Source organism: Aotus nancymaae, unplaced genomic scaffold, assembly GCF_030222135.1.
Source record: "Aotus nancymaae isolate 86718 unplaced genomic scaffold, 86718_ANA_hifiasm-v0.15.2.pri h1tg000076l, whole genome shotgun sequence".
Classification (NCBI taxonomy): Eukaryota; Metazoa; Chordata; class Mammalia; order Primates; family Aotidae; genus Aotus; species Aotus nancymaae.
Genome location: NW_026988491.1, coordinates 15,629,526 through 15,657,523, shown reverse-complemented (window position 1 = coordinate 15,657,523; position 27,998 = coordinate 15,629,526). Strand labels below are relative to the sequence as shown.

General features: G+C 46.5%; 1 protein-coding gene across 1 annotated transcript; it reads right to left on the bottom strand.

Annotated features, from left to right (window-relative positions):
• Positions 1 to 32: 32 nt before the first annotated feature.
• On the bottom strand, positions 33 to 27,808 carry DESI1 (desumoylating isopeptidase 1). Its single transcript, XM_012476688.2, has 6 exons — positions 27,659 to 27,808; positions 10,690 to 10,711; positions 10,109 to 10,178; positions 7,271 to 7,380; positions 6,488 to 6,610; positions 33 to 3,144 (listed from the first exon to the last, which is right to left on the bottom strand). The coding sequence occupies exons 1-6, from the start codon at positions 27,744 to 27,746 to the stop codon at positions 3,051 to 3,053; spliced, it is 507 nt and encodes a 168-aa protein (XP_012332111.1). The 5' UTR covers positions 27,747 to 27,808; the 3' UTR covers positions 33 to 3,050.
• Between the last annotated feature and the right edge of the window lie 190 nt (positions 27,809 to 27,998).

The following is a 27,998-nucleotide window of genomic DNA, read 5'->3' as shown; positions in this document are numbered from 1 at the left end:
CATATCCAGACATGATTCAGGGACCACACAAATGCAGCAGGCAGAAATGAGTTTATTGCATTAGAAAAAACACCAAAAGAAAACCAGCAAACACCTCCATACTAGACACAGTTATTAGTACTCAAGGGCATAAAGAAAACTCAGATACCAGATTGACTTCTGGGAGGGGGTGATGGTCTCATCTCTCACCCTTCCCAATCCCTTTAAACCAATGGACCTCTAGGGAGGTGTCCGGTGTGCAATATAAGTACGTGACTCATTTCCCACTCTGCTTGCCTGTTCACATCCAGGTGGAGTTAGCTGGCCATAATGAGAATGCTCCTGAGATGCTGGGACAGACAGAAATGTGAGGATGGGGGTGGGCAGTCGAAGCCCAAGCCTGGGTTTCCACAGTTAGTGACAGTGGGGCTCCTGTCAGGGGAGGGAGAGCTTGCCTTCCCATGGAGCTCTGGGAAAACTGCTCACTGATCCCTTGATCTCTCCCCACAAACCCTAGGGCACAGGCAATGGCACAAATGGCTGCTAGTATAAAGCGGTGTGCTGTTCAAGGAAATGAGTGACTAAAATTCTCTCAGGGGAGCTGCCCCTGGGCCTCAGAGTGCCTGCTGGGAGAAACAAACCAGCTGAAACTGGATCTGGGAGAGGAGAAAGAAAAAAAAGGAGCTGTGGTGCCCAGAACCCCCTGGATGGAGGGGAGACCCCAGGCAGAGAGGTCTGGAGCAGGAGCCTGAAAGACAGAGCTGGGCCAGGCAAGTTGGAAAAGGGAACAACACTGGTGGGAAACAAAGCCCTGGCCTAGACCAACTTGCTGCCCTCCCAGAAGAAACCCAGCCTCTGAAATTCTTTCTCCTTGGGCCCACCTCTGCCAGTAGATCACCATTATACAACAGTCCCTGCTAGTTTCTGCTCTAATTTGTGATTTCCATGGACACTGGCAAATCAGTGGGTCTTGAGAAGAATTAAACTGTTCATTTATTTGGCCTCTAATCTTCAAGTTTTCAAATGTCACTTGACATCCCAGCTGGGCATGCCCCTGGTCAGGTCACAGGCAAACACTAAGGCAGAATGACATCTCCTTTAGCTGAGACTCTGATGATGGCAACTGCTATGGCTCATGGCAAAGATAGCAGCAGATGGGGCCAAAAGTGAGCAGCAGCTTTTTGGAGAGGAAAGGCCCCTGCTGCAGGCCAGACTTCCAGGAAGAAGCAACATAACTCAAGTCCACAAAGTGGCAGGAAGTTGTGGCAGAAGGTACCCAAGGATGTCAGAGCTGAGACTTGGGCACCTGGCAGCTCTGAGTCCCTTCTTCACAGTCACTTTCCCAAAATCTAACTAAAGGAGGTCTACATGAAGAGAAGGAATCTGAAAGTCTCTCTGGATTAGAGACTCCCAGACTGTTCCCTGCCTATCGACTCCTAGCAGCAAGTCATTAGGAAAATGCCCAGTCATGCCCCAAACTGCTTCCCTAAAATCAGAATGACAACAGAAATAAGGTGTGCCTTCAAAACACATTTAGGATAAGGGAAAGTCCCTATCAGAAATGATTCTAAATTTTCTTGCCACCTTGATTCTACATCATTATTATTATTATTATTTTTTGAGATGGAGTCTCACTCTGTCATCCAGGCTGCAGTGCACTGGTACAATCTTGACTCACCACAATCTCCACCTCCCAGGTTCAAGTGATTCTCCTGCCTCAGCCTCCTGAGTAGCTGGGATTACAGGCATGTGCCACTGTGCCCTGCTAATTTTTGTATTTTTAGTAAAGACAGGGTTTCACCATGTTGGCCAGGCTGGTCTTGAATTCCTGACCTCAAGTGATCAGTCTGTCTTGGCCTCCCAAAGTGCTAGGATTACAGGCTTTAGCCACCGTGCCTGGCCTCACATCATTATTCTTTCTACATCAAAGGTATTTTCCAGCCGGGCACAGTGCTCATGCCTATAATCGCAGCACTTTGGGAGGGTGAGGTGGGTGGATCACTTGAGGTCAGGAGTTAGAGACCAGCCTGGCCAACACGGCGAAACCCCTTCTCTACTAAAAGTTAAAAAAATAGCTGGGCGTGGTAGCATGTGCCTATAGTCCCAGCTACTTGGGAGGTTACAGTAAGCTGAGATTGTGCCACTGCACTCCAGCCTGGGTGACAGAGCAAGACTTGGTCTCAAAAAAAAAGGTATTTTCCTAGAGCAGGGAATACCATCCCTTGGTCCCCAGCTGAATTCTGCATACTGGTCTGGGTGGTAGTTGCAGAGACTGCAAATAACCTACATCATTACTGCAGAAAAAAGGCCTGGGTCTCTGCTGCTCCAGCCCAGACTTCATCAACTATTGACACATCAGCTATGCTGAGGAAGAGCAGCCTCGGGGGCACTGAGGCAGGTTTCCCAAAACTGATGGCAGAGGATTGGCAATCCATCTAGGTGGAAAGAGGAATGGCTTTATCCTGTTTTCTCTGGCCTGATACTTGCTGTTACTTCCTTGATCCTGAGGCAATGGCTGCTCCAGCACTGGCTTTGCTTGGGGTAAGGGAGGGAAGGTGAAGAGGGTCGAGGCTAAAGAGTTCATTTAGGTTGGGTTAGTCATCCTGAAACTGGTCCCATGTGCACCAAATCCTTTGGTTCATTTAACGCTAGAGTAACTGTTTCCAGTTACTCACCTGGGTCCCACAGGTGGTGGTGACTTGGGCAGAGCGTGAGTGTTCTCTGGGCAGAGTTCTAGGTTGGGGCTCCCCCAAACAGTGCCTCTTGCTTTCTGTTTCAACAAAGCCCCTCCCTTTCTCCAGTGTGGAGGATGCTTAGGAAACAGCGTCAGAAGTGAACTCACAGACAAGACAGCCTTAATAAATTAGTATAATACCATTAGAAGGGGTGGCATTTTGTTCTGTTTCTTAGCAGCATTATCTACATGCGGCCTGACAATCTCCTTCCCTGGGAAATTTAAAAAGCCGTCCCTTGGTTGTTAGCTCTGATGTAAAATTATAAAATAGAAATCTGGTAGGGTTTGTTTAAAAAGGAAAAGCCCTGGTGAGGCAGGGCGGTCCCAGGAAGTCCTGTTAGCTCTGGCCATTGGGTCTGCCCACAGAGCTCCCTCCTGGAGGCTGGATCTGAATGGAGTCCAGGAGGGGTCGCAGTGCCTGTCCAAAGGGCCTGCAAGGAAACAGAGACATGAGTGGGATGGGCTCTGGGATGTGGCCTGCTGTCACACACACACACCCTGCACTGCCCACGGGTAGGGAGGAGGAGTGAGTAGTGGCGGCGGCAGCAGCAACACCACCACAGCAAGAAGGAGCACCTTGTCACCTCACTTAAGTTACCCATCTGCCTCACACACCAGTGTTCTTGGAGGGCATCTCCGAAATAGCCTGCTCTATGCTTTTTTTTTTTTTTTTTGAGACGGAGTTTCGCTCTCGTTACCCAGGCTGGAGTGCAATGGCGCGATCTCGGCTCACTGCAACCTCCACCTCCTGGGTTCAGGCAATTCTCCTGCCTCAGCCTCCTTAGTAGCTGGGATTACAGGCACGCGCCACCATGCCCAGCTAATTTTTTGTATTTTTAGTAGAGACGGGGTTTCACCGTGTTGACCAGGATGGTCTCGATCTCTTGACCTCGTGATCCACCCGCCTCGGCCTCTCAAAGTGCTGGGATTACAGGCTTGAGCCACCGCGCCCGGCCTATGCTTTTTTTTTTGAGATGGAGTCTCACTCTGACGCCAGACTGGAGTGCAGTGGCGTAATCTCGGCTCACTCCAACCTCCGCTTCCCGGGTTCAAGCAATTCTCTTGCTTTAGCCTCCTGAGTAGCTGAGACTACAAGTGTGTGCCACCATGCCCAGGGAATTTTCATATTTTTAGTAGAGACAGAGTTTCACCATGTTGGCTAGGATGGTCTTGATCTCTTTTTTTTTTTTTTGAGACGGAGTCTTGCTCTGTCGCCAGGCTAGAGTGCAGTGGTGCAATCTCGGCTCACTGCAACCTCTGCCTCCTGGGTTCAAGCGATTCTTCTGCCTCAGCCTCCCGAGTAGCTGGGACCACAGGCACGTGCCACCATGCCCAGCTATTTTTTATATTTTTAGTAGAGACGGGGTTTCACCATGTTGACCAGGATGGTCTCGATCTCTTGACCTCATGATCCACCCGCTTCGGCCTCCCCAAGTGCTAGGATTACAAGCGTGAGCCACCGCGCCCGGCCCTTGAGATGGAGTCTTGCTCTGTCGCCCAGGCTAGAGTGCAGTGGAGTAATCTTGGCTAACTGCAACCCCCATCCCTTGGGTTCAAGCAATTCTCCTGCCAAATCCTCCCAAGTAGCTGGGACTACAGATACATGCTGCCACGCCTGGCTAATTTTTTGTATTTTAGTAGAGATGGGGTTTCACCATGTTGCCCAGGCTGATCTCAAACTCCTGACCTCAGGCAATTGCCCGCCTTAGCCTCCCAAAGGGTTGGGATTACAGGCGTAAGCCACTAAGCCTGGCTGAAAAAGGTCAAATTTAAGCAAGGAAACTGAGGCAAAATAAGAAGGATATAAAAAAGAAGACAGACCAGGTGCAATGGCTCAAGCCTGTCATCTCAGCACTTTGGGAGGTGGAGGCGGGTGGATTATGAGGTCAGAAGTTTGAGACCATCCTGGCTAACATGGTGAAACCCCGTATCTACCAAAAATACAAAAAATTAGCTGGGCGTGGTGGTGCACGCCTGTAGTCCCAGTTACTCAGGAGGCTGAGGCAGGAGAATCGCTTGATCCTGGGAGGTGGAGGCTGCAGTGAGCAGAGATCAGGCCAGCCTGGGTGACAGAGTGACACTCCATCTCAAAAAAAAAAAAAAGAAGACAAAGTTGGGGTGAGGACAGCACACAACTGAATTCTTCCAGGAACAGAGGTCTGCCAGGGAGTACAGGGAATATTCAGGAAAAATGACAAATGCCAGGTTCCCAGTATTAATGCCTTTCTTCCCCTCTCCTGCCACCCCCAAGACACCATCTTGCTCTGTCACCCAGAGCTGGAGTGCAATGGCATGATTTTGGCTCACTGCAACCTATGCCTCCTGGGTTCAAGCAATTTTCCTGCCTCAGCTTCCGGAGTAGCTGGGATTACAAGTGGGGGCCACCACGCCTGGCTAATTTTTGTATTTTTAGTAGAGACAGGGTTCCACCATGTTGGCCAGGCTGGTCTCAAATTCCTTACCTTGTGATCCACCCACCTCAGCCTCCCAAAGTGCAGGGATTACAGGCGTGAGCCACCGCGCCCAGCCACTAATGTCTTTCTAAAGGGTTCCTAGTTTGCTCTCATAGTAATTTAGCTGGAAAAAACACTGCAAATACTGGAGTTTGGAGATTTTCCATGATTACAACAACCTAAATAAGGTTGCCCACAACACATTTCAATCACTGGCTTTTCAGTGGATACTGCCACTTTTGAAAATTATCTCCAAGTTCAAAGGAATGAAGTACTCCAAAGTATAAACAGATGAAACCTGCAAATATCAACCCTAATTCAGACAATTCCAGGAACTCCACCCATCAAATAATACCAGTAAGAACGTTCTGGCTACTCCAGTTTGCTCAGGGCCTCATAACCTACATCCCTCAGCAGGGCTGTGGGGCTGCATACCCATCGAGCAATAGGAAGGCAGGGCCACAGCTGGCAGACTGGGGCTCCTCACCAGCCTGCCACAGCAGCCTCATCTCCTATGCAAGCTCTTCCTGGGAGGTTCCTCCTCAGGTATAAAAAATAGCCCACCTTGCTGGGCCTGCTAAACCTGCCAGGATCTCTGTTGAGTACGGCCATAATTCAGAAGAAACTGAGTCAGAAGAAGCAAACAGACATGGTCCTGGAGTGAGCAGAGACTGCCTGAATGCAATCAATGGCAAAGGGAGGGAGGGAGGTGAGATGGCTTTGGGAGTGTTTTGTCTTTTTAGTGGATACCGCCTGGATGATGGCCTACAAGGCTCTTCCAAGGCTTGGGCCACATAAGGACAGAAGGAGCTACAGAATGTTCTTGAAGAAAACATCTGTTGAAGGCTGACTGTGCTGTAATGCACAAGGGCAAGTAGAACACAGTCTGTGAGGGAGTCAGAGCTCCTGGTGCAGTGGAGAAAGACAAATCAACAACTATAAAATAAGCCCCTCTACTATTTTTCTGACCCCCTCTCTGCTCGTCTAATAATGCATTTTAGTTGGGTGCTTCTGGGGAGTGGCATGCTTCAACCACAATGGGAAGGACAGATGCCAGACTTTTATGCAAATACTAAAGCTAATGTCAAGTGGGTTTCTAAGTTCTGTGGTTGAACTTAGGCCAGGGCAGAGCTGGTCTAGTTCTGAAGGTGGAGGTAATACAGGTATGCAACAGTGGGTGTAGAGAACAGCAGCCTTCTGTGTTAGAAGCTGCCATCAGGGCAGGCCCATCTGGTTGGGAGGGGAGATGGCCAGAGAAAGGGCACTGACCATTAATGGGGAGGTTGGCCAAGGCAAGGGTGGGGACAGAGGCCACACTCACGTGGAGAGAACTTCAGAGGGCAGGTCTGTGATGTAAGAAGGAATCTTCCGCCCAGTCAGGAACTGTGCCACTTCGTTGCTGAAGGTGTTACAGTTGTGTTCAAAGAGGTTGTAGGCCTCACCTCTGTATGTTGAAAGATTTGCAGAATAGATAAGAGAAGCCAGCAAGTGTCTATGTGGAGTAACTCAAGCTAGGCAGTGGAATAGTGAGCACGGCTCAATGTAAGGACTGTGATTTCCCCCCTCTCATACACCAGAAACACTGCTTATTTGCCATTCTGGCCATTAATAACTGATTTTTAAAGGAAGGAGAAACTGAAAATACGTGGCTCCTACACAGTTCAGGAGAATCTTTACATTCACGAAAGCAGAGCTCTAGTGTTAGTGTTTACCCCGTACTGAAACTGACGAAAGCCTCTTTCAGGAAAAGTCTGCGCAAGTTTGTATTTCATCCCAACCCTTCTGCAAACCCTGCTTTTCCTTCTACAAACTTGTCCAATAAAGGTTGAGAACAGCACTTGCTGATTTTAATCAGAAGGAATGAAAAGCCCTTGTTTCCTCTAAAAATTTCAGCAGAAAGTACGCTGGAAGGAATATCTGTATCAGAACAACTTAGAGCTCTTTTTGAAGTATAACTGCCCTTTCTTCATGTTAATTAAGCAAAAAAACTGGGCCAGGCCTTGTGCTGAGTGATAAGGATGAGACGACATGGCAGTTGCCTCCAGGTGTTGATTATCTAGTTGGGGAGACAGACACAACTAACCACCACCCCGTCTCCACTCACCGGAACAGGGACTCCCCCAGAGAGGACAGGTACTCCAAAAAGATTTCTTCTGTGACTTCTGTACTCCCCACATCAACCACAGAGTCTGGGGGCCCAAGCAATGTCCCTCCCTAAAAGAGCCAACCCAAAGAAAGTCATTAAATTACCATCTTTACTGTGGCTTCCCACAGTAGATCACAAACACTCTGTTCTGACTACTTTTTTTTTTTTTTTTGAGACGGAGTTTCTCTCATCACCCAGGCTAGAGTACAATGGGGCAATCTCGGCTCACTGCAACCTCTGCCTTCCGGATTCAAGTGACTCTCCTGCCTCAGCCTCCTGAGTAGCTGGAATTACAGTGCCTGCCACCACGCCCAGCTAATATTTTGTAATTTTAGTAGAAACAGTGTTTTACCACGTTGGTCAAGCTGGTCTCAAACTCCTGACCTCAAGTGATCCAGCCACATGGGCCTCCCAGTGTTGGGATTACAGGCGTGAGTCACTGCGCCTGGCCTGACTTCACTTTTAACTTTCAGGGCACCCTGGGCAGATGAAGTGTGCTACTCACTATTTGTATCAAGGATGCAATGGCTTAGAAGCAGGGGTGTCCAATCTTTTGGTTTTCCTGGGCCACATTGGAAGAATTATCTTGGGCCACACATAAAAAAAACTAACACTAATGGTAGTTGATGAGCTTAAAAAAAATCTCATGTTTTAAGAAACTTTACAAATTTGTGTTAGGCCACATTCAAAGCTGTCCTGGGCTGCATGTGGCCTGTGGGCTACAGGTTGGACAAGCTTGGCTTAGAACTTTCTGGTGACTTTCCATTGCCATGTGCTGGCAGCATGGTCAGGAAGTCAGACTTCTTGTTTCTTGTGGAGCCCTGGGAAGCTGATTCTCTTGCAGCTCTGACTCCTGATGCTGTCCACTTATTCAGTTGAGAAAAACAGAGAAACCCAGAATCTGAAGTCTCCTTTTGTCCCCACTATGTCTCATCATGAGGACAGAACAGGACAACAGAAATGGCTCACACTTCACAGGCCATCTCTCCATGCCTATTTGCATAAAGTATGCAGCCAGTTTTTCTTCTGACATGCTTGACATGCTGTGTAACAATGGAAAAATGTGAAGGGTGGTGAGAAATCTGGCAGGCTGGCAGTTATTTCCATAATGCAATTCTTTTTTGATCTGTGAGCCTAATCCAATGATGGTGATAGGGCAAGGGAGTTGATGGCTCCTGAAAGGCCTACAGAAAACCCTAAGCTATGGAGTTAACAGATTGCCAGAGAAGACTGAAGGAGAGACTGAGGTTGAGTGGGGAAACCAGCCACTGTGGAAGCAACAGGATCAGCAGGGAGAACAAATCTGGGAAGGGATAATACCCCAGAGCAGAGCTCCCTGAAAAGATCATTTATTCACAGCTACTGAGTACCTCCTACATAGTTGACATTGTTCTGGGCACTGTGGAAAGCATGGTGAGCAAGAGACCTATGGTAGGCAGAGAACAATTATCTCAGAGTTGTAAGAGACTAAAAGGTCTATGACTCCTCTTATTCACTTATAGGCACTAGGGCTGTGGTGTGACAAAATAGATGAGATTCTTGTCCTTAAGAAGCTTAATTTAGCAGGGAAGGGGGATTAAAAAAATCCCATAAATCGGTATATAATTATGAGCTGCAATAAGGGTGTGCTGGAAAAGTACAGAATGCCAACAGTACAAATGACAGATGACTTTCCTGGTCTGAGGGGTCTGGGAAGACCTGGCTGAGAAAGTGACACAACTCAAATCTGAAGGAGGGAGAGGCGTAACCAGGTGAAGGATCAGGAAGATGTACTGATGTCAGAGTTTAAATGTCTAAGGTGTATTCAAAGAATGAGAAGAGAGAGAGAGTTGGGAGGGAACAACCTGAAAGAGGCTGGCCAGAGACAGTCAGAGACTAGATCAGGTAGGTCCTGGGAGGCCATGCTGAGCTTTCTGGCTTTTATTCCAAAAGCAATGGGATAATTCTGGCTTATGCAGGGGATTGTTTGAGCCCAGGAGTTTGAGATCAGTCTGGGCAACATAGGGAGATCCTATTTCTACAAAAAATAGAAGAAACTCGTTGGGTATGGTGGTGCTAACAGTCCTAGCTACTTGGGAGGCTAAGGTGGGAAGACTGCTTGAACCTGGGAGGTCAAGGCTGCAGTAAGCCGAGATTGCGCCACTGCACTTCTGGCCTGGGTGACAGAGAAGACTTGTCTCAAAAAAAAAAAAAAAAAAAATCCTTCCTATAGGATATTGCAAAAAAACCCCACAAAAACAAAACAAGCCAACAAACAAAAAAACAAAATAAACGGCTTCTTGGTCATTGCTTAGCACCTCCTGTGACAACACTTGGATAGCTCTGATAGAAAGTTTTGGAAAAGGATATGGGCTTTAGAGTCAGAATCCTGGGTTCTAGGACTGGTGACACTTATTGGCTGTGTAAATTTGGGCAACTCTTGATGCTTCGCAGAGGCCTTATCATTCAGCTTAACATCAAAACATCAGCTGCATTCCTATGATGAGCTGGGCACTGTGCTGGGGATGGGGATGGAAGGTCTCAGCTCGCAAGGAGCTTACACAGTTCCCTGTGGAGACCCAGAAACAGCTCATTTCACCATAAGATGCTCTATGTGAGATAGAAGGACCCACACATGCCATGGGAAAAGAGAGGAGGGCAATTGGCTGGGGTGTCTGGGAAAGGTTTTCTTGAGCCGAGTCTTCAGGTGGCTTTGAGGAAAAATGCCAGAGGTCCACAGCAGAAGCAAAGCTCCTGGTCTACAGGAGCCCTCAGGAACCTGAGACTGCAGGACAGAGCGCAGGGGAAGATACTCACCGGGGGGCAGCTGGAGATACCACCACTGCCGAAGAAGAACTCATCCTTGTGCACAACTATGGAGGTGTGCCTGTCACACAGAGAGAGACACAGTGAGCCAGAAAACTTAGAATTTGAGTAAAAGCAAACACCATAGTGCAATGAGAATAATTTCTGCCCAAGGATAGGACTGTGGTGACCAGCCTTATAAAACCAACCAACCAAAGGTATGAGTATGGTAAATGCCAGAAATCATGGGTGTTCAATCTTGGCACTACTGACATTTGAGGCTGGATAGCTCTTTGTTGTTCGGGGCTGTCCTGTGCATTCTAGGCTGTTGAGCAGCATCCCTGCCTCTATCCACAATATGCCAGTAGCATCTTCCTCCCTGTGTGACAACCAAAAATGTCTCTGGACATGGTTAAATGTCCCAGGGTGAGAGAACAAAATAAGTCCTGATGGAGAACCACTGCTTTAGGGTTTAAAGATTTATAGTATGGAGAGCTAGGTTTCATGCTGGAAGCCACAGATTGAAACCTGAAATGCAGAGAGTGCTGTCTTGTTTCAGAAATAGTCAAAGTAAGGAGACCAACCCAACTTACCAGATGCCTTCCAGTTGTTTCCCTGTGGAGAAAAGAAGAGATTTAGCCACTTGGGACTAGACTAAGTGGCCCCTCAGCCTTGGTAAATTCACTACATCACTCAAACCCAGGGTAACCCGTTATAAACTTCTTGAGGGACTTTCTAGAAATGCAACTCTCCTCCAATAAGATTCTCAGCTTGTGATAGAGTGTGTTCTGTTAAGTAAGTTGAAAATAATGAAAGTCCTTTATTAGAATGCAAGATTAAAAACACTGGTATAGGGCTGGATGCTGTGGCTCACGCCTGTAATCCTAGCACTTTGAGAGGCCGAGACAGGTGAATCTCCTGAGGTCAGGAGTTCAAGACCAGCCTGGTCAACATGGTAACATGGTGAAACCCCATCTCTAACTAAATGTACAAAAAGTAGCCGGGAATGATGGCGGGTGCCTGTAATCTCAGCTACTTGGGAGGCTGAGGCAGGAGAATCGCTTGAACCCAGGAGTGGGAGGTTGCAGTGAGCCGAGATCACACCATTGCGCTCCTGCCTGGTCAACAAGAGCAAAACTTCGTCTCAATTAAAAAAAAAAAAAAAAAACCACTGGTATAAAGGTACCCTGGTTTTATGGTGCTATTCTTTCCTCTTTGGGGTCAATTCAGCTATGCCTTTTTTTTTTAAAGTTGGGATTAGAGGCATGCATCACCACGCCCAGCTAATATTTGTATTTTAGTAGAGACAGGATTTCACCATGTTGGCCAGGGTGGTCTCAAACTCCTGACCTTGTTATCCGCCCACCTCGCCTGCCAAAGTGCTGGAATTATAGGCATGAACCACTGTGCCTGGCCTCAGCTATGTCTTTCTAACTTCTCTGTCTCATGTACAGTAAGACTATACTACAATCTATGTTATTACTCATTTCTTCATTGAGGTAAAATCCTTCAGAAAGTGATAGAACAAAACTTCGTAAATGCTATCCATTTAGATAGTGAAGGCAGTGTTATTCTACCTCTATGTGCCAGAAACAATGTTAGGTGTAGAAATGCAAATAGGAACAGATCACTTTCCTGCTTTTGAGGGGCTCAAAGTCAAATGGACTGAGACACTCAAACAATTAACAAAAGCACAATGTTAATACACTGTACCACAGTGGTAAAAACAAGGTGTTAAATATAATAAACTACTTTTGTGAGCTTCCACTACCAATGACAAGTAAGGGCAGGGATGGACATTTCTGTGGGAGAGAACATGACGCGCACATGCATGGCTGGAAGTCTAAAGCCTGCAGGGCAGAGTGAAGGAAGGGTGCAGTGATGGTGGCAAGGGGGAAGAGCGGCCAACAGGATGGCCAGCAAAGCAGGCAGACCAGGACTCAAAGAGGCTGTGAGCCTGGAGAGTGCCTTGATCAGATCCGTGTTTGGAAAAGATAACTGTGGTTGTGCAAGAGCAGATGAACTGGAGGGAAGAGAGCAGAGTGAACAGACCAGGGTAAGGAGGTCATCTCAAGAGTCCACAAGAGACACTCTACAGCAGTGCTCAGGAGGCAGAAGAAGGGTAGTGAAAGATGTGGAGCACCAGCAAACATCACTCACTCATCCCTGGTTATCACTTCATTCACATGGCGACATGGTGGATTACTGATTGCTAACTGCTACCTTCACTGTTTGCCCTGTGACTTTTTTTTTTTTGAGACAGAGCCTGTCACCCAGGCTGGAGTACAGTGACATGATCTCAGCTCACTGCAATCTCTGCCAGGTTCAAGCAATTCTCATGCCTCAGCCTCTCAAGTAACTGGGATTGCAGCAGGCATGCACCACCAAGGCCAGCTAATTTTTTTATTTTTAGTAGAGACAGGATTTTGCCATGTTGGCCAGGCTGGTCTCGAACTCCTGGCCTCAAGTGATCCACATGCCTCGGCCTCCCAAAGTGCTAGGACTACAGGTGTGAGCCACCATACGCTCAGCATAGCATCCTCAGATAGTTAAGAGGACCATATAGGTTAAGATCCTGGCTCTTCTACTTGGTAGTAGTGGATTTTGGGCAAATTTACCCAGCCTGTTTAAGTCTGTTTCTCCAATTCAGAATTGCTGTGATTGGTAATGATAATGTATAGAAAGCTTCACAGTATGTGGCTGGGTGTGGTGACTCGCACCTGTAATTCCAGCACTATGGGAGGCCGAGGCGAGGAGATCACGAGGTCAGGAGATCAAGACCATCCTGGCCAACATGGCGAAACCTCCTCTACTAAAAACACAAAAATTAGCCCGGTGTGGTGGCACGTGCCTATTAATCCCAGCTAGGAGGCTGAGGCAGGAGAATCGCTTGAACCTGGGAGTCGGAAGTTGCAGTAAGCCGAGATCATGCCACTGTACTCTAGCCTGGGCAACAAGAGTGAGACTTTCTTTAAAAAAAAAAAGAAAGAGGCTGAGCGCAGTGGCTCAAGCTTGTAATCCCAGCACTTTGGGAGGCTGAGGCGGGTGGATCACGAGGTCAAGAGATCGAAACCATCCTGGTCAACATGGTGAAACCCCGTCTCTACTAAAAATACAAAAAATTAGCTGGGCATGGTGGTGCGTGCCTGTAATCCCAGCTACTCAGGAGGCTGAGGCAGGAGAATTGCCTAAACCCAGGAGGCGGAGGTTGCAGTGAGCCGAGATCGCGCCATTGCACTCCAGCCTGGGTAACAAGAGCGAAACTCTGTCTCAAAAAAAAAAAAAAAAAAAGAAAAAAGAAAGAAAGCAAGAAAGCTTTCACTGTATGTGATATACAGATGTTTGATAAACGGAGGCTCTTTTTTTTTTTTTTTTGGAGACGGAGTTTCGCTCGTCATCCAGGCTGGAGTGCAATGGCGCAATCTCAGCTCACCACAACCTCCGCCTCCTGGGTTCAGGCAATTCTCCTGCCTCAGCCTCCTGAGTAGCTGGGATTACAGGCACGTGCCACCATGCCCGGCTAATTTTTTGTATTTTTAGTAGAGACGAGGTTTCACCATGTTGACCGGGATGGTCTCAATCTCTTGACCTCATGATTCACCCGCCTCGGCCTCCCAAAGTGCTGGGATTACAGGCGTGAGCCACCGCGCCTGGCCCAGAGGCTCTTATTAGGTATGATGACCTCCTTGAGGAAAAGGGCAAAGACTTTTTTTTTTTTTTTAAGATGGGGTTTCACCATGATGGCCAGGCTGGTCTTGAACTCCTAACCTTAGGTGATCCACCCACCTCGGCCTCCTAAAATGCTAGGATTACAGGCGTGAGCCACCGTGCCCGGCCTGTCAAAGCCTTCTAAAAGATAAAAATAAATTCTACCTCAGGCAGGGCACAGTGGCTCACACCTATAATCCTAGCACTTTGGGAGGCCAAGACAGGTGGATCACTTGAGGCCAGGTGTTCGAGACCAGCCTGGCCAACATGGAGAAACCATGACTCTACTAAAAATTCAAAGAAAAATTCACTGGGCGTGGTGGCACGCACCTGTAGTCCCAGCTATTTGGGAGGCCGAGGCACAAGAATTTCTTGAACTTGGGAGGCAGAGGATACAGTGATCCGAGATTGCACCACTGCACTCTAGCCTGGGCAACAGAGTGAGACCCTGTCTCAAATAAAATAAACAATAGGCCAGGTGTGGTGGCTCACACTTGTAATTCCAGCACTTTGGGAGGCTGAGGCGGGCAGATCACCTGAGGTAAGGAGTTCGAGACCAGCCTGGCCAACCACCCCATTTCTACTAAAAATACAAAATTAGCCAGGCGTGGTGGTGCATGCCTATAATCCCAGCTACTCAGGAGGCTGAGGCAGGAGAATCGCCTGAACTCAGGAGGCAGGGGTTGCAGTGAGCTGAGATTGCACCACTGCACTCCAGCCTGGGCGAAAAGAGTGAAACTCTATCTCAAGAAAAAAGAAAAAAGCCTAAGTTCAGTAGCTCACACCTGTAATCCCAGCACTTTGGGAGGCCAAGGTGGGCGGATCATGAGGTCAGGAGTTCGAGACCAGCCTGGCCAACATGGTGAAACCCCATTACAACTAGAAATACAAAACTTAACCGGGTGTGGTGGCAGGCACCCGTAATCCCAGTTACTTGGGACACTGAGGCAGGAGAATCACTTGAATCCTAGAGGCAGAGCTCACAGTGAGCCGAGATCATGCCACTGCACTCCAGCCTAGACGACAGAGCGAGATCCCGTCTCAAAAAAATAAAAATCTTCTTCAGAATTGGTGAGTAAAATCTAAGAACAGATTTCAACATCCAGCAAATGATTATGAAATGCTGTATCTATATTATTTTGTTTTTATTTATTTATTCATTTATTTATTTTTGAGATGGAGTCTCGCTCTGTCACCCAGGCTGGAGTGCAGTGGCGTGACCTTGGCTCACTGCGACCTCTGGCTCCCAGGTTCAAGCAATTCTCCTGCCTCAGGCTCCTGAGTAGCTGGGATTACAGGCATGTGCCAGTATGCCTGGCTAAATGTTTTTTATTTTCAGTAGCGACAAGATTTCACCATATTGGCCAGGCTGGTCTTGAATTCCTGACCTGTGATCTCCGCCCACTCTGCCTCCCAAAGTGCCAGTATTACAGGCGTAAGCCACCATGCCCGGCCAAATGCTGTATCTATTTTATATGTAAAATTTCATTCTTGCCACTGTACCCCAGCCTAAGTGACAGAGTGAGACTCTGTCTCAAAAAAAAGATTCCATTCTTTGCTGTTAGTGTTGCCAGGCCAAACAGAATAACAAGCAAACGAAATGTAGTGGAGTACTTCTGTCTCTCTTCTAATTCCAGAGATCAGTCTGCTTTTCACCAAGAGATCTGCTACTCTGGTCCATAAGATCACAAATGGGCTGGGCACTGTGGCTCACGTCTGTAACCCCTGCACTTTGGGAGGTTGAGGTGGGTGGATCACCTGAGGTCAAGAGTTTGAGACCAGCCCGGCCAACATGATGAAACCCCATTTCTACTAAAAATATAAAAATTAGCTGAGCATGGTGGCAGGAGCATGTAATCCCAGCTACCTGGGAGGCTGAGGCAGGAGAATCACTTGAACTCAGGAGGTGGAGGTTGCAACGAGCCAAGATCATGCCATTACACTCCAGCCTGGGTGACAAGAACAAAACTCTGTCTCAAAAAAAAAAAAAAAAAAAGACTTCAAGTGGATAGAGGGATCCTAGCAATCCTAGCCTGGGGTTTCTGGGGATAGCATCCTAGAGAATGTGAAGCAGGTTCTGACCTTATCCAAACTGAGCTGAAATTTCACAGAGATTGATCAGAACCACACTAGATGCTATAGAGGGAGTGGTAATCCATTTAGGATAAGCATCTTCAAAACCTAGGTTCTACTGAGCTATAAGATAAACTAAGTTAGATTCTGATCCTATCCAGCTGACTCTAGAAAACCATACTAAGTCTCCTCTTTCCTGTTTACTATATATAAAATGGGGAGACAGAGTCTCACTCTATTGCCCAGGTTGGAGTGCAGTGACACAATCTTGGCTCACTGCAACCTCCACCTCCTGGGCTCAAGCAATTCTGGAGCCTCAGCCTCCCAAGTACAGGCTGGGATTACAGGCTTGCGCCACCATGCCCAGCTAATTTTGTATTTTTAGTAGAGATGGGGTTTCACCATGTTGCCCAGGCTGGTCTCAAACTCCTTACCTCAGGAGATCTGCCTGCCTTGGCCTCACAAAGTGCTGGGATTACAGGTGTGAACCACTACACCTGGCCTAACACTGCATTTTAAATAGAGCTTATGTGCCCTTCTGAACTGCCATTTATAAATCAGCTGTTTAAATGGGTGCAATTTGTTTATTTGCTTGAAGACATGTAATGATTCAGTGAAACTGTAGAGATTAAGGATACTTGCTTTCTCTTATCTGTTCCTTTCAAATGAAGCTTTTCTCATTTACTTTGGAAGGAATGCTGCATTTACAAGGACCAAGTACAGTGTAGTGAGTAAGAACACAGGTTCTGGTATAGACAGGTTGGATGAATCCTCCTGGTTTAATTGGTGAACTAATGTTTATTGAGTGACTACTACATTCCAGGCATTATTCTTAGCACCAGTAAACAAGGAGGCAAAAACCTTCTTCATGACACTTACTAGGTGGGGGGAGGGGACAGTTAATAATAATAGTAATAAATCATAACATGTAATAGTAAGTGATATGGAACAAACAAGAGTAGGGTAAGGGAGTTTCAGGAATGTGACATTTTAGTAAAAAAAAAAAATTTTTTTTAAGATAGGGTCTTGCTTTATTACTCAGGCTGGAGTGCAGTAGTGCAATCATAACTCACTGCAGTCTTGACCTCCCAGACTCAAGTGATCCTCCCACTTCAGCTTCCCAAGTTGCTGAGACTATAAGTCTTGGGCCTGGCTAATTTTTTTAGAGACAGGGTCTCCCTATGTTGTTCAGCCTGGACTTGAACTCCTGTGCTCAAATGATCCTCCCACCTGCAGGTGTGAGCCACCATACCCAGCTTTGAGCCAAGATGTAAAGGATGCAAGAGAAAGAGGCATGCAGGGGCAATGACATGCCAGTTTCATCTGAAGGCCTGTAAGGAGGCTAGTGAGGCTAGAATGGTTGAGGAGGGGAAGGAGAAGATGAGCAGAGGTAATGGAGGACCAGATCACAGAGAATACTGCAGAGGCTGAGAACACTAAGCCTGAGCTGTCCAGTATGGTAGCCACTGACCATATGTGGCTATTTAAATTAAAATTTAAATTAAATAAAAGCTCAAATGCAGTCCCTTAGTTGCCCTAACCACATTTTAGGTATTCAATAGCCACATGTGACTAGCGGTTACTTATTGGACAGTGCAGCTCTAGAACATTTCCATCACTGCAGAAAGTTCTACTGGACACACCGTTTAAACTTCAGTTTCCTACTCTGTAAAAAAAAAAGCATAATAACAGTGCCTGCCTCATAACATTTCCAGGATTAAAAGAGACGATACATGACATATGCCTAGCACAGGGTTTGGGACATAATACATGCCCAATAAAGGCTAACTCATTTCTTCTAGGCTTTATAATTTGAAAGTTTTATAGCTGTTCTCATAGTACCCTGGTATTGAAACTATTTACGTGTCCTTCTTCCCAGTTAGACTATAGTTGCCTCAATAACCAGGACAGTTTCTTATGCATATATATGTATTTTTTTTGTGGGGGGCGGGGAATGGAGTTTCGCTCTTGTCACTCAGGCTGGAGTGCCATGGCGCGATCTCAGTTCACTGCAATCTCCACCTCTTGGGTTCAAGCGATTCTCCTGTCTCAGCCTCCCAAGTAGCTGGGATTACAGATGCAGGTCACCACTCCTGGCTAATTTTTTGTATTTTTAGTATACATGGGGTTTCATCATGTTAGCCAGGATGGTCTCGAACTCCTGACCTCAGGTAGTCCACCTGCCTCAGTCTCCCAAAGTGCTGGGATTACAGGCGTGAGCCACTGCACCCAGCCTCTTACTCATCTTTGTAACTCCAGCACCTAGAAAAGGACCTGGACCTGAGATGCAACATGAACATCTGTTGAGATGAGCTGTTCTGTTTAGTTAGCTCTGTTAGTTGACACATAGTGCTACTGAGGACAAAGTTCCTAACCTCAATTTGGGCTGCCTGGCTTGTTATTGAAATGACTCTGCAATCCTGGCATACTGCACTCCCAGTCTGCTGCTGTCCTCTCAGATGTGCATGCTCAATGACCCAGGAGTACAGCTGACAGGTAAAGATGTATCATCAGCTCAAACCCATTCCTACTAAACAGATGTTTGGGGAGAGGCCTCTTATTTTACCCCTGAAAAACAACTAAGAAGTTGCAGAATACAAACCCTACTTTATTCTTTTTTTTTTTTTTTGAGACACATTCTCGCTCTATCGCCAGGCTGGAGTGCAGTGGCGCAATTCTGGCTCACTGCAACTTCTGTTTTCTGTTTTCAAGCAATTCTCCTGCCTCAGCCTCCCAAGTAGCTGGGACTACAGGCACACACCACCACGTCTGGCTAATTTTTTGTATTTTTTAGTAGAGACGGGGTTTCACCATGTTGGCCAGGATGGTCTGGATCTCTTGACTTCGTGATCCGCCCACCTCGGCCTCCCAAAGTGCTGGGATTACAGGCGTGAGCCACCGCTCCTGGACTATTCTTCTTTATATCCTTTGTATCATCACTAAATTTGCCTGTAAGCTACACACACTTCCTATCCAATTGTATCAAGCTACACTTAGGATTTCATCCATCCATACAGTGGAGATAGGAATTATAGAACAAAGATACCCTTATTTATTCATTCATTCTTTTTTTTTTTCTGAGATGGAGTCTCACTCTGTTGCCCAGGCTGGAGTGCAGTGGTGCAATCTCAGCTGACTCCAGCTTCTGCCTCCCGGGTTCAAGCAATTCTCATGCCCAGCTAATTTTTTTATTTTTGGTCAAGATGGGATTTCATCATGGTGGCCAGGACGTCTCAAACTTGTGACCTCATGATCCACCTGCCTCAGCCTCTTAAAGTGCTGGGATTACAGTTGTGAGCCACCAAGCCCAGCCTATTCATTCTTTCACTTATTCATTCATCCACCAAACACGTGGAGCCTACAATAACATTAAAAATAGATTGAGTGAATTTACATTCCTTTCTTTTTTTTCTTTTGAGACACAGTCTCTCTCTGTTGCCCAGGCTGGAGTGCAGAGGTGCAATCTCAGCTCACTGCAACCTCCACCTCCTGGGTTCAAGTGATTCTCCTGCCTCAGCCTCCCAAGTACCTGGGATTACAGGTGTGTGCCACCACGCCCAGCTAATTTTTGTATTTTTAGTAGGGATGAGGTTTCACCATGTTGGCCAGGATGGTCTTGATCTCTTGACCTTGTGATCTGCCCACCTCGGCTTCCCAAAGTGCTGGGATTACAGGCATGAGCCACCGCACCCAGCCTACATACATTCTTATTTATTTATCTATTTTTGAGACGGAGTCTCACTCTGTTGCCCAGGCTGGAGTGCGGTGGCACAATCTTCACTCACTGCAACCTCTGCCTCTGAGGTTGAAGTGATTCTCCTGCCTCAGCCTTCCAAGTAGCTGGAATTACAGGTGCCCATCACTGCACCTGGCTAATTTTTTTGCATTTTTAGTAGAGATGGGGTTTCACTATCTTGGTCAGGCTGGTCTTTTTTTTTTTGAGACAGAGTCTCGCTCTGTCGCCAGGCATTAGGCTGGAGTGCAGTGGCCGATCTCAGCTCATTGCAACCTCAGCCTCCTGGGTTCAAGTAATTCCCCTGTCTCAGCCTCCCAAGTAGCTGGGACTACAGGCACACGCCACCACACCCAGCTAATTTTTTGTATTTTAGTAGAGACGGGGTTTCACTATGTTGGCCAGGATGGTCTCGCTCTCTTGACCTCATGATCCACCAGCCTCGGCCTCCCAAAGTGCTAGGATTACAGGCGTGAGCCACCACGCCCAGCTGGTCAGGCTGGTCTTAAACTCCTGACCTTGTGATCCACCCTCCTCAGCTGCCCAAAGTGCTGGGATTACAGGCATGAGCCACCATACCCAGCCCCTATATCCTTTCTTAAAGTCTTTCTTAGTTATACTTATTCTCTCTCTCTCTCTTACTTTTTTTTTTTTTTTTTGAGACAGGGTCTCACTGTATTGCCTAGGCTGGTTTTGAACTCCTGGGCTCAAGGATCCTTCTGCCTCAGCCTCCAAAGTGCTAGGCTCAGCCAATTATTCTTATTCTCATAACATCTTTAGTGGGTAGAGTAGAGCAAACATTTATTAACATCATTTTACAAACAAGTAAATAAAGATACATGGTTTGTTCAGCAGAAAAACAAGATGAAGCAAGATATGAAGATAAGCTTGTTGGAAGAGAAGCTTGGGTAGAAGTGAAAGGTTTGCTGCTTTGCAGCCTATTCTTGGAAGGTAAAGGATAAGGGCCATGGTCTCGACAGGGTGCCAGGCATTGGAAAGTGAGACTAGATTGATACGTATTTTTTTTTCTTTTTTGAGACACAGTCTTGCTCTGTCACCCAGCCTAGAGTACAGTGGCACAATCTCGGCTCACTGCAACCTCTGCCTCCTGGGTTCAAGCAATTCTGGTGCCTCAGCCTCCTGAGTAGCTGGGATTAAAGGCATATCCCAGGCCAGGTGCCGTGGCTCACACCTGAAATCTCAGCACTTTGGGAGGCCGAGGTGAGTAGATCATGAGGTCAGAAGTTCAAGACCAGCCTGGCCAAGATGGTGAAACCCTGTCTCTACTAAAAATACAAAAATTAGCTGAGCATAGTGGCAGGCACCTATAATCCCAGCTGCTTGGGAGGCTGAGGCAGGAGAACTGCCTGAACCCAGGTGGCAGAGGTTGCAGTGAGCCGAGATCATGCCACTGCACTCCAGTCTGGTGCCTAGTAACAGAACAAGACTCTGTCTCAAAAAAAAAGAAAAAAAAAAAAATTAGTCAGGCATGGTAATGCATGCCTGTAGTCCCAGCTACTTGGGAGGATGAGGAAGAAGAATCTCTGGAGCCTAGGAGGCAGAGGTTGCAGTGAGCCGACATCACGCCACTGCACTCCAGCCTGGGTGACAGAGCGAAACTCTGTCTCAAAAAAAAAAAAACTAAAACAAAGCATAATAGATGGCATTCAAACATAAAAAACCTCTCTCTGATCTGAATAAATTGTACTTAATCTTCAAGTTAAGTTCAAGTCTCAATCATTTCCATAATCAATACTTCCTAAACACCTGCTCCAACTGGTAACTGAGGACACAGAGGATGGAAACAGAGTCCTTGCCCTCCAGGAGCTCCAGGCTCTTGGTGAAGCCTTTCTGACATGACTAGCCCACCATGACCTCTCTGATTTCAAGGCCTAAGATAGTTGCTGCACCACTCACTCACTTTGGTACCTAATCATAATCTCTTTTATATTGTTATCAAATGTTATATGTGTACATTCATTATTTAAAGGAAAACAATATTTTAAGAAAAACTTCTGGGGTGGGCGGGGTGGCTCATGCCTGTAATCCCAGCACTTTGGGAGGCTGAGGTGGGTAGATCACCTGAGGTCAGGAGTTCGAGACCAGCCTGACCAACATGGTGAAGTCCCATCTCTACTAAAAATACAAAAATTAGCCGGGCATGGTGGCATTTGTCTGTAATCCCAGCTATTTGGGAGGCTGAGGCAGGAGAATTGCTTGAACCTGGGAGGCAGAGGTTGCAGTGAGCCAAGATCATGCCATTGCACTCCAACCTGGGCAATAAGAGTGAAACTGTCTCAAAAAAAGAAAAACTGGAGGACAGAATTCATGTCTTATCTTTTATTTCATTACTATTTGTACTACAAAATGAAGTAAAGAATTGAGTATAGAGTAAAATCTCTAATATTCATTAGAGTGCATTCTGCCAAGAAATGTATATATTCTGTGTCTCCAAATCTTTAAATCTGAAAACAGTTTTGAAATGGGCTTGTAAAGAAAAATAAACATGATGCATACACACTTGCACCAGAAAATAATAAACAAATATGAAGTACTTCTTACCACAATTAAAAAACATATGCACACCTCTGCATGTACTTTGGCACAAAAAGAGGGCAAGAAATTTAAAGAGCAGCCAAAATTATTAAGAGGATGAACTGAAGGACAATTATAATAGCTAATTACCTTAGGCAATCAGTGTCTCTGAAAAAAAGGTGCAATCAGGCTATCTGCTCAATTAGAATGCTAAGGATAATTTTGGGACCATTTTTCACGGTGAGTGAATAACTATATAACAGGAATGCCTTCACAGGAGGCAATTCTAGGAGGCTGAAAACAGGACAGGGTAAAACTATGGAATTTACATTGCTTCAGGAAAGGGGAATTACCTTGGGCTTTATACAGTCCAATCCTGACCTGCAATAGAGCTAGATAAGGCCTCCCATTGGAGAACTGACATAACTGAAGCCTGAGAGGGTACTGCGGATGAGGTCACACGGATTCAATTTGGAAAAATGGAGGCTAAGAGGCATGATCATAAATCTAGATTATGAGTGGCACATACATGTTGAACCCAGATTTTCGTCTCATCTAAACTTGAAACATTTGGCAAAGGATGCCTTTATAAACTTCAGGAAGGTGTCTACTTTACTTCAATTATAAGGGAACGTATTACATATACAATTATAAGAGAACATATTACAGAGGTGGTATCTCAAAATGACTGAGAACACCAGCTCTGGAAGTCAGACTGCCTGTGTTCATAACCCAGCTCTACCACCTAGCAGGACTGTGACCTGGGGCAAATTCCTTAACACTCTATCTCTCAGGTTCCTCAGTTGATAAAATGGAGGTAGTAACAGGATTGTGGCAAGGATTATAATGCATGCAAAGAACTCAGAAAAAAAGAGTCTGACCCAACTGTGTGTGGTGGTTCATGCCTGTAATCCCAGCACTTTGAGAGTACGAGGCGGTCAGATCACCTGAGATCAGGAGTTCGAGACCAGCCTGACCAACATGGAGAAACCCTGCCTCTACTAAAAGTACAAAATTATCCGGGTGTGGTGGTGCATGGCTCTAATTCCAGCTACTCAGGAGGCTGAGGCAGGAGAATCACTTGAAATCGGGAGGCAGAGGCTGCAGTGAGCCAGGATCACGCCACTGCACTCCAACCTGGGCAACAAGAACAAAACCCCTTCTCAAAAAAAAAAAAAAAAAAAAAAGGGTGGGTCTGACACATGGTAAGCTCTCGGTAAATATTGGCTATTAATATATTTCTAGAATTCATCATACAAATCAGGAAACAAATTGATTTTTTTTCTTTTTTCTTTTTTTAAGAGTCTCACTCTGTCACCAGGCTGGAGTGCAGTGGTGCGATCTCGGTTCAGTGAAACCTCTGCCTCTGGGTTCAAGTAATTCTCCTGCCTCAACTTTCTGAGTAGCTGGAACTACAGGTGCGCACCACCATGCCCAGCTAATTTTTGTATTTTTAGTAGAGACTGAGTTTCACCATGTTGGCCAGGATGGTCTCGATCTCTTGACCTTGTGATCCGCCTACCTCAGCCTCCCAAAGTGCTGGGATTACAGGCATGAGCCACCATGCCTGATCCAACAAATTGATTTTTTAAAAGTTCACACATATTTAGGAATGGGAAATCAATATATGCCTACTTATACAGAACTGGGACATACCCAACTTTAAGATTAGTGGTTCAGGCCGGGCGCGGTGGCTCAAGCCTGTAATCCCAGCACTTTGGGAGGCCGAGGCGGGTGGATCACGAGGTCAAGAGATCGAGACCATCCTGGTCAACATGGTGAAACCCCGTCTCTACTAATACAAAAAATTAGCTGGGCACGGTGGCGCGTGCCTGTAATCCCAGCTACTCAGGAGGCTGAGGCAGGAGAATTGCCTGAACCCAGGAGGCGGAGGTTGCGGTGAGCCGAGATCGCGCCATTGCACTCCAGCCTGGGTATCAAGAGCGAAACTCCGTCTCAAAAAAAAAAAAAAAAAAAGATTAGTGGTTCAGCTCTCTCATGGAGTTAAAAAAAAAAAAAGATTAGTGGTGTCTTAATGGGATGAACCAGTAAAACTAGGCCTATTTTCCTTAAATTTTCTTTTTTTTTTTTTTTCCCCCTTTTTGAGACAGAGACTTGCTCTGTCGCCCAGGTTGGAGTGCAGTGGCATGATCTCAGCTCATTGCAATCTCTGTCTCCTGGGTTCAGGTGATTTTCCTGCCTCAGCCTCCCGAGTAACTGGGGTTACAGGTGCCCACCACCACCATGCCCAGCTAATTTTTGTATTTTTAGTGGAGATGGGGTCTCGTTGTGTTGACCAGGTTGGTCTTGAACTCCCAACCTTAAGTGATCCACCTGTTTCGGCCTTCCAAAGTGGTGGGATTACAGGTGTGAGCCACCTTTCCCAGCCCTTAAGTTTTCAACTCTAGAAAGCAATGATTACCAGCTTTGTTAACTCTTTCTTCAATTATCTGGCAAAGGTGCAAAAACAATATGGAAAAATTAGGTAAAGAAGAGAAGTAGATGAGCAGACAAGGTGATGTCCTCAGATCAGAATCTGATGTGCCAAATGGGTGATGTTCCCATGTTTGGCTGAGGCCTTCCAGGACTTTGTATCTATTTAAAAAGGTAGAGAGTTGAGAGGGGATAAGTCTATTACTCCACCTTCAGTTATGGCACTTTCCCCTTCACCCACTACACTCCACAAAGTCTTCTTTCAGTTCTAGTACCAGGCCGGACTCTTTCCTATCTCAGGGCTTTGGCAGGTTGATCTTTCTCCTACCTGGAACACCATAACTCCCTTACTACCCACCTGTGGCTACTTCTTCCTCATCCTAAATTCCCAGTTTCAAAGTCACTACCCTTGATAAACTTATTTAAAATAGTCTCTTGGCTGGGTGCAGTGGCTCAGGCCTGTAATCCTAGCACTTTGGGAGGCTGAGGGGGGCAGATCACTTGAGGTCAGCAGTTCGAGACCAGCCTGGCCAACATGGTGAAACCCTGTGTCTATTAAAAATACAAAAATTAAAATAAACAAATAAATAAAAATAAAATATAAAAATTAGTCGGTGTGGTGGTGTGTGCCTGTAATCATAGCTGCTCTGGAGGCTAAGGCAGGAGAATCACTTGAACCTGGGAGGCAGAGGTTGCGGTGAGCTGAGATCTCACCACTGCACTCCAGCCTGGGCAAGAGAGCAAGACTCATCTCAAAAAAAAAAAAAAAAGGTCTCTCTTTTTATTTTCTATCTCAGCACCCAGTTTGCTTCCTGTGCAGCAAGGCACCTGTGCAATTTGTAACTAAGTATTTGCTTATGTATTTATTTTTAATGTCTTTCCCATTAGGTAACTCCATGATAGCAAAGAACATCTTTGTTTATTATATCAACCTCATTTACCTTAACACCTTGACTAGCATAGAGCAGACACTCAATAAACATCTGCTGAATGAATGAAATAATGATTCCTGGCCGGGTGCAGTGGCTCACGCTTGTAATCCCAGCACTTTGGGAGTCCAAAGCAGGTAGATCACGAGGTCAGGAGTTCGAGACCAGCCTGGCCAATATGGTGAAACCCCGTCTCTACTAAAAATACAAAACTTAGCTGGGTGTGGTAGCGCGCACCTGTAATCCAAGCTACTAGGGAGGCTGAGGCAGAATTGCTTGAACCCGGGACATAGAGGTTGCAGTGAGCCAAGATCGCGCGACTGCACTCCAGCCTGAGAGACAGAGCAACGCTTCATCTCAAAAAAAAAAAAAAAGAAAGAAAGAAAAAGAAAAGAAATAAAGATTCTTAAGGCCCCTTTCAGCTATTGCCCAATAATTATTAGGTAATAGGAAAAAAAAAATCCATTGTAAAAGGGTAGGCTTTTACTTGGGGTCTAGGATATATCTGATTCCTCACCATGATAAAAAAAAAAAAAAAAATGGCTCCATTCCAAGAAGTTTAGTTAGAACTTGACTGATGTAATCTATTAATGAGTAACAGCTTCCTCAGTGACTTTGTAAGTTTTGCTTTCAGATATGCCTTACTCATTTTAACAACTGGTTATCTAGGCCCAAACCCCTGTCAAATAATGGGTTGGCTACATAAGAATTAGCGAGATGCTCTTTAAAAATAAAGATTTTTGGACCAAAATACCAGGAGATTCTGATTTAGTATTTGTGAAGTAAAGCTCTAGAATCCCTGTAATTAAAACTTTTCTCATTTTCAATAGATAGTCTGTGTATGTAATACACAGTTCCAGAGGTAAGAAGCAGTTTACAGCAAAGTTTCTCTTCTACGCCTGTCCCCCTGGCATCAAGTTCCCCTTTCCCTAAGTTACTGCTGCTACCAATTTCTTGTGTATCCTTATGGATAATTATTTGCCTAAGCAAGCACATATATATCCTTTGATTTGCATATTTAAAGAGCTGTTCTAACCTTGTCTTTTTGAATCTCATTTAATAATATATGTTGGAAATGAAGGTATCTGCATTTTTAACAGGCACCCTAGATGATTTTGATGTAAAGCCAAATATAGAAACCACTCATGGGCCCACGGTTGTGAAATTAAGTTCAATTAACTATGACATATTAGAAACTCAAGGATATTGAAAGATGCCCTCAAAAGTAGCCTGGCTTACTTGACTTCTGCCCCCTGGTTTCACAGAGATGAACTAAATCATTCACCAATGTCTCCACAGAAGCCAGGAAAAACTAGCCATTCAAATGGATGTTGTCAAAGCTTCAATTTTCAATTATTGGAATTCTTTCCTGCTCATGATTACCCGAAATTACAAACCTGATAATTCCTGTGTTACACAAGACATTCTTCTATTTAAGTTGGAATGAAGTTTGATGGTCACTGAATGAGGGCTGATTTAATGGAGCACAACTGAAATACTTCCCTTACTAATCCTTATTGACACAACCTCATCCAACTCTCCCCCGAAACTGCTTTCTTGCCATTTGAAACTGTGGGGAGAAAACTGCTTGATGTATTCTGGAGTTCCAGGCTTCTGTTGTTCTGACTTGACATACCTGGGGGCAACGGCTATCTCCCCCATCCCACCTAACCCCGGGACTGCAAAGGCAGTTTCCTTTTGGCACTTAGGCAAGGTTCTCCGAGGGCCACCCCACCTCCGCAGTGTCTCTGACACCACGAGGGGCACCGCGCGGCAGGCATCCTCATCTTTCCTACACCGCGCCAAGGAGGCAGGAGTGCATCGGGCTCCCGGAGCGAGGGAGGGAACCCGCCGGGATCCAGCGCTGGCTTATCCCATACCCCTGTCGAAGGGGCTTTCGAGGGCTCAGTTTCTGCCTGAGCCCCCTGCAAGGGGGAGGCGTGACTCCTCCATCCCTTCCCCCTGGATTCAAACGTTAGGATGGTATCTGCGGGGCTAAAGCAGGGCTCACACGGCCCAAACCTCAGACCACTCTCTTCTCCACTTGGGTTTTTCTAATATCCTCTGGGCCATGTGTCTCCCCACCTCAGCCAGCAGCCACCGTCTGGCCCGACTCCAGCCCTCCCGCCCACCTGGCCCCTTCCCCCTCACCCAGCATGATGGGGCTGAGCCGCCGGGCCAGGCCCTTGGACAGGTCGTACACGTAGAGCTTCACCGGATAGAGATTCGGCGGCTCCATTTGGACCCGTGGCGACGGCGGCCACGACGGCTCTCGGGCACCCGGCAGCGGCTTGGACCTTCCCGTACCCGACGAGGGTGGGAAGCGGAGGGAGGAGTGGGCCGGAGCCCAGGCTCGGCCAGAGGGGCGGGGGAGAGGCCGCCCTGCGCTGCTCGCGCCTCCACACCCGCTACCGGCAATGACTACTGTGAGGTGACATAGAAGGGACAGGGAGGGTCCACACGAAAGAGGGGGAGGGGACGAGGATAGGGA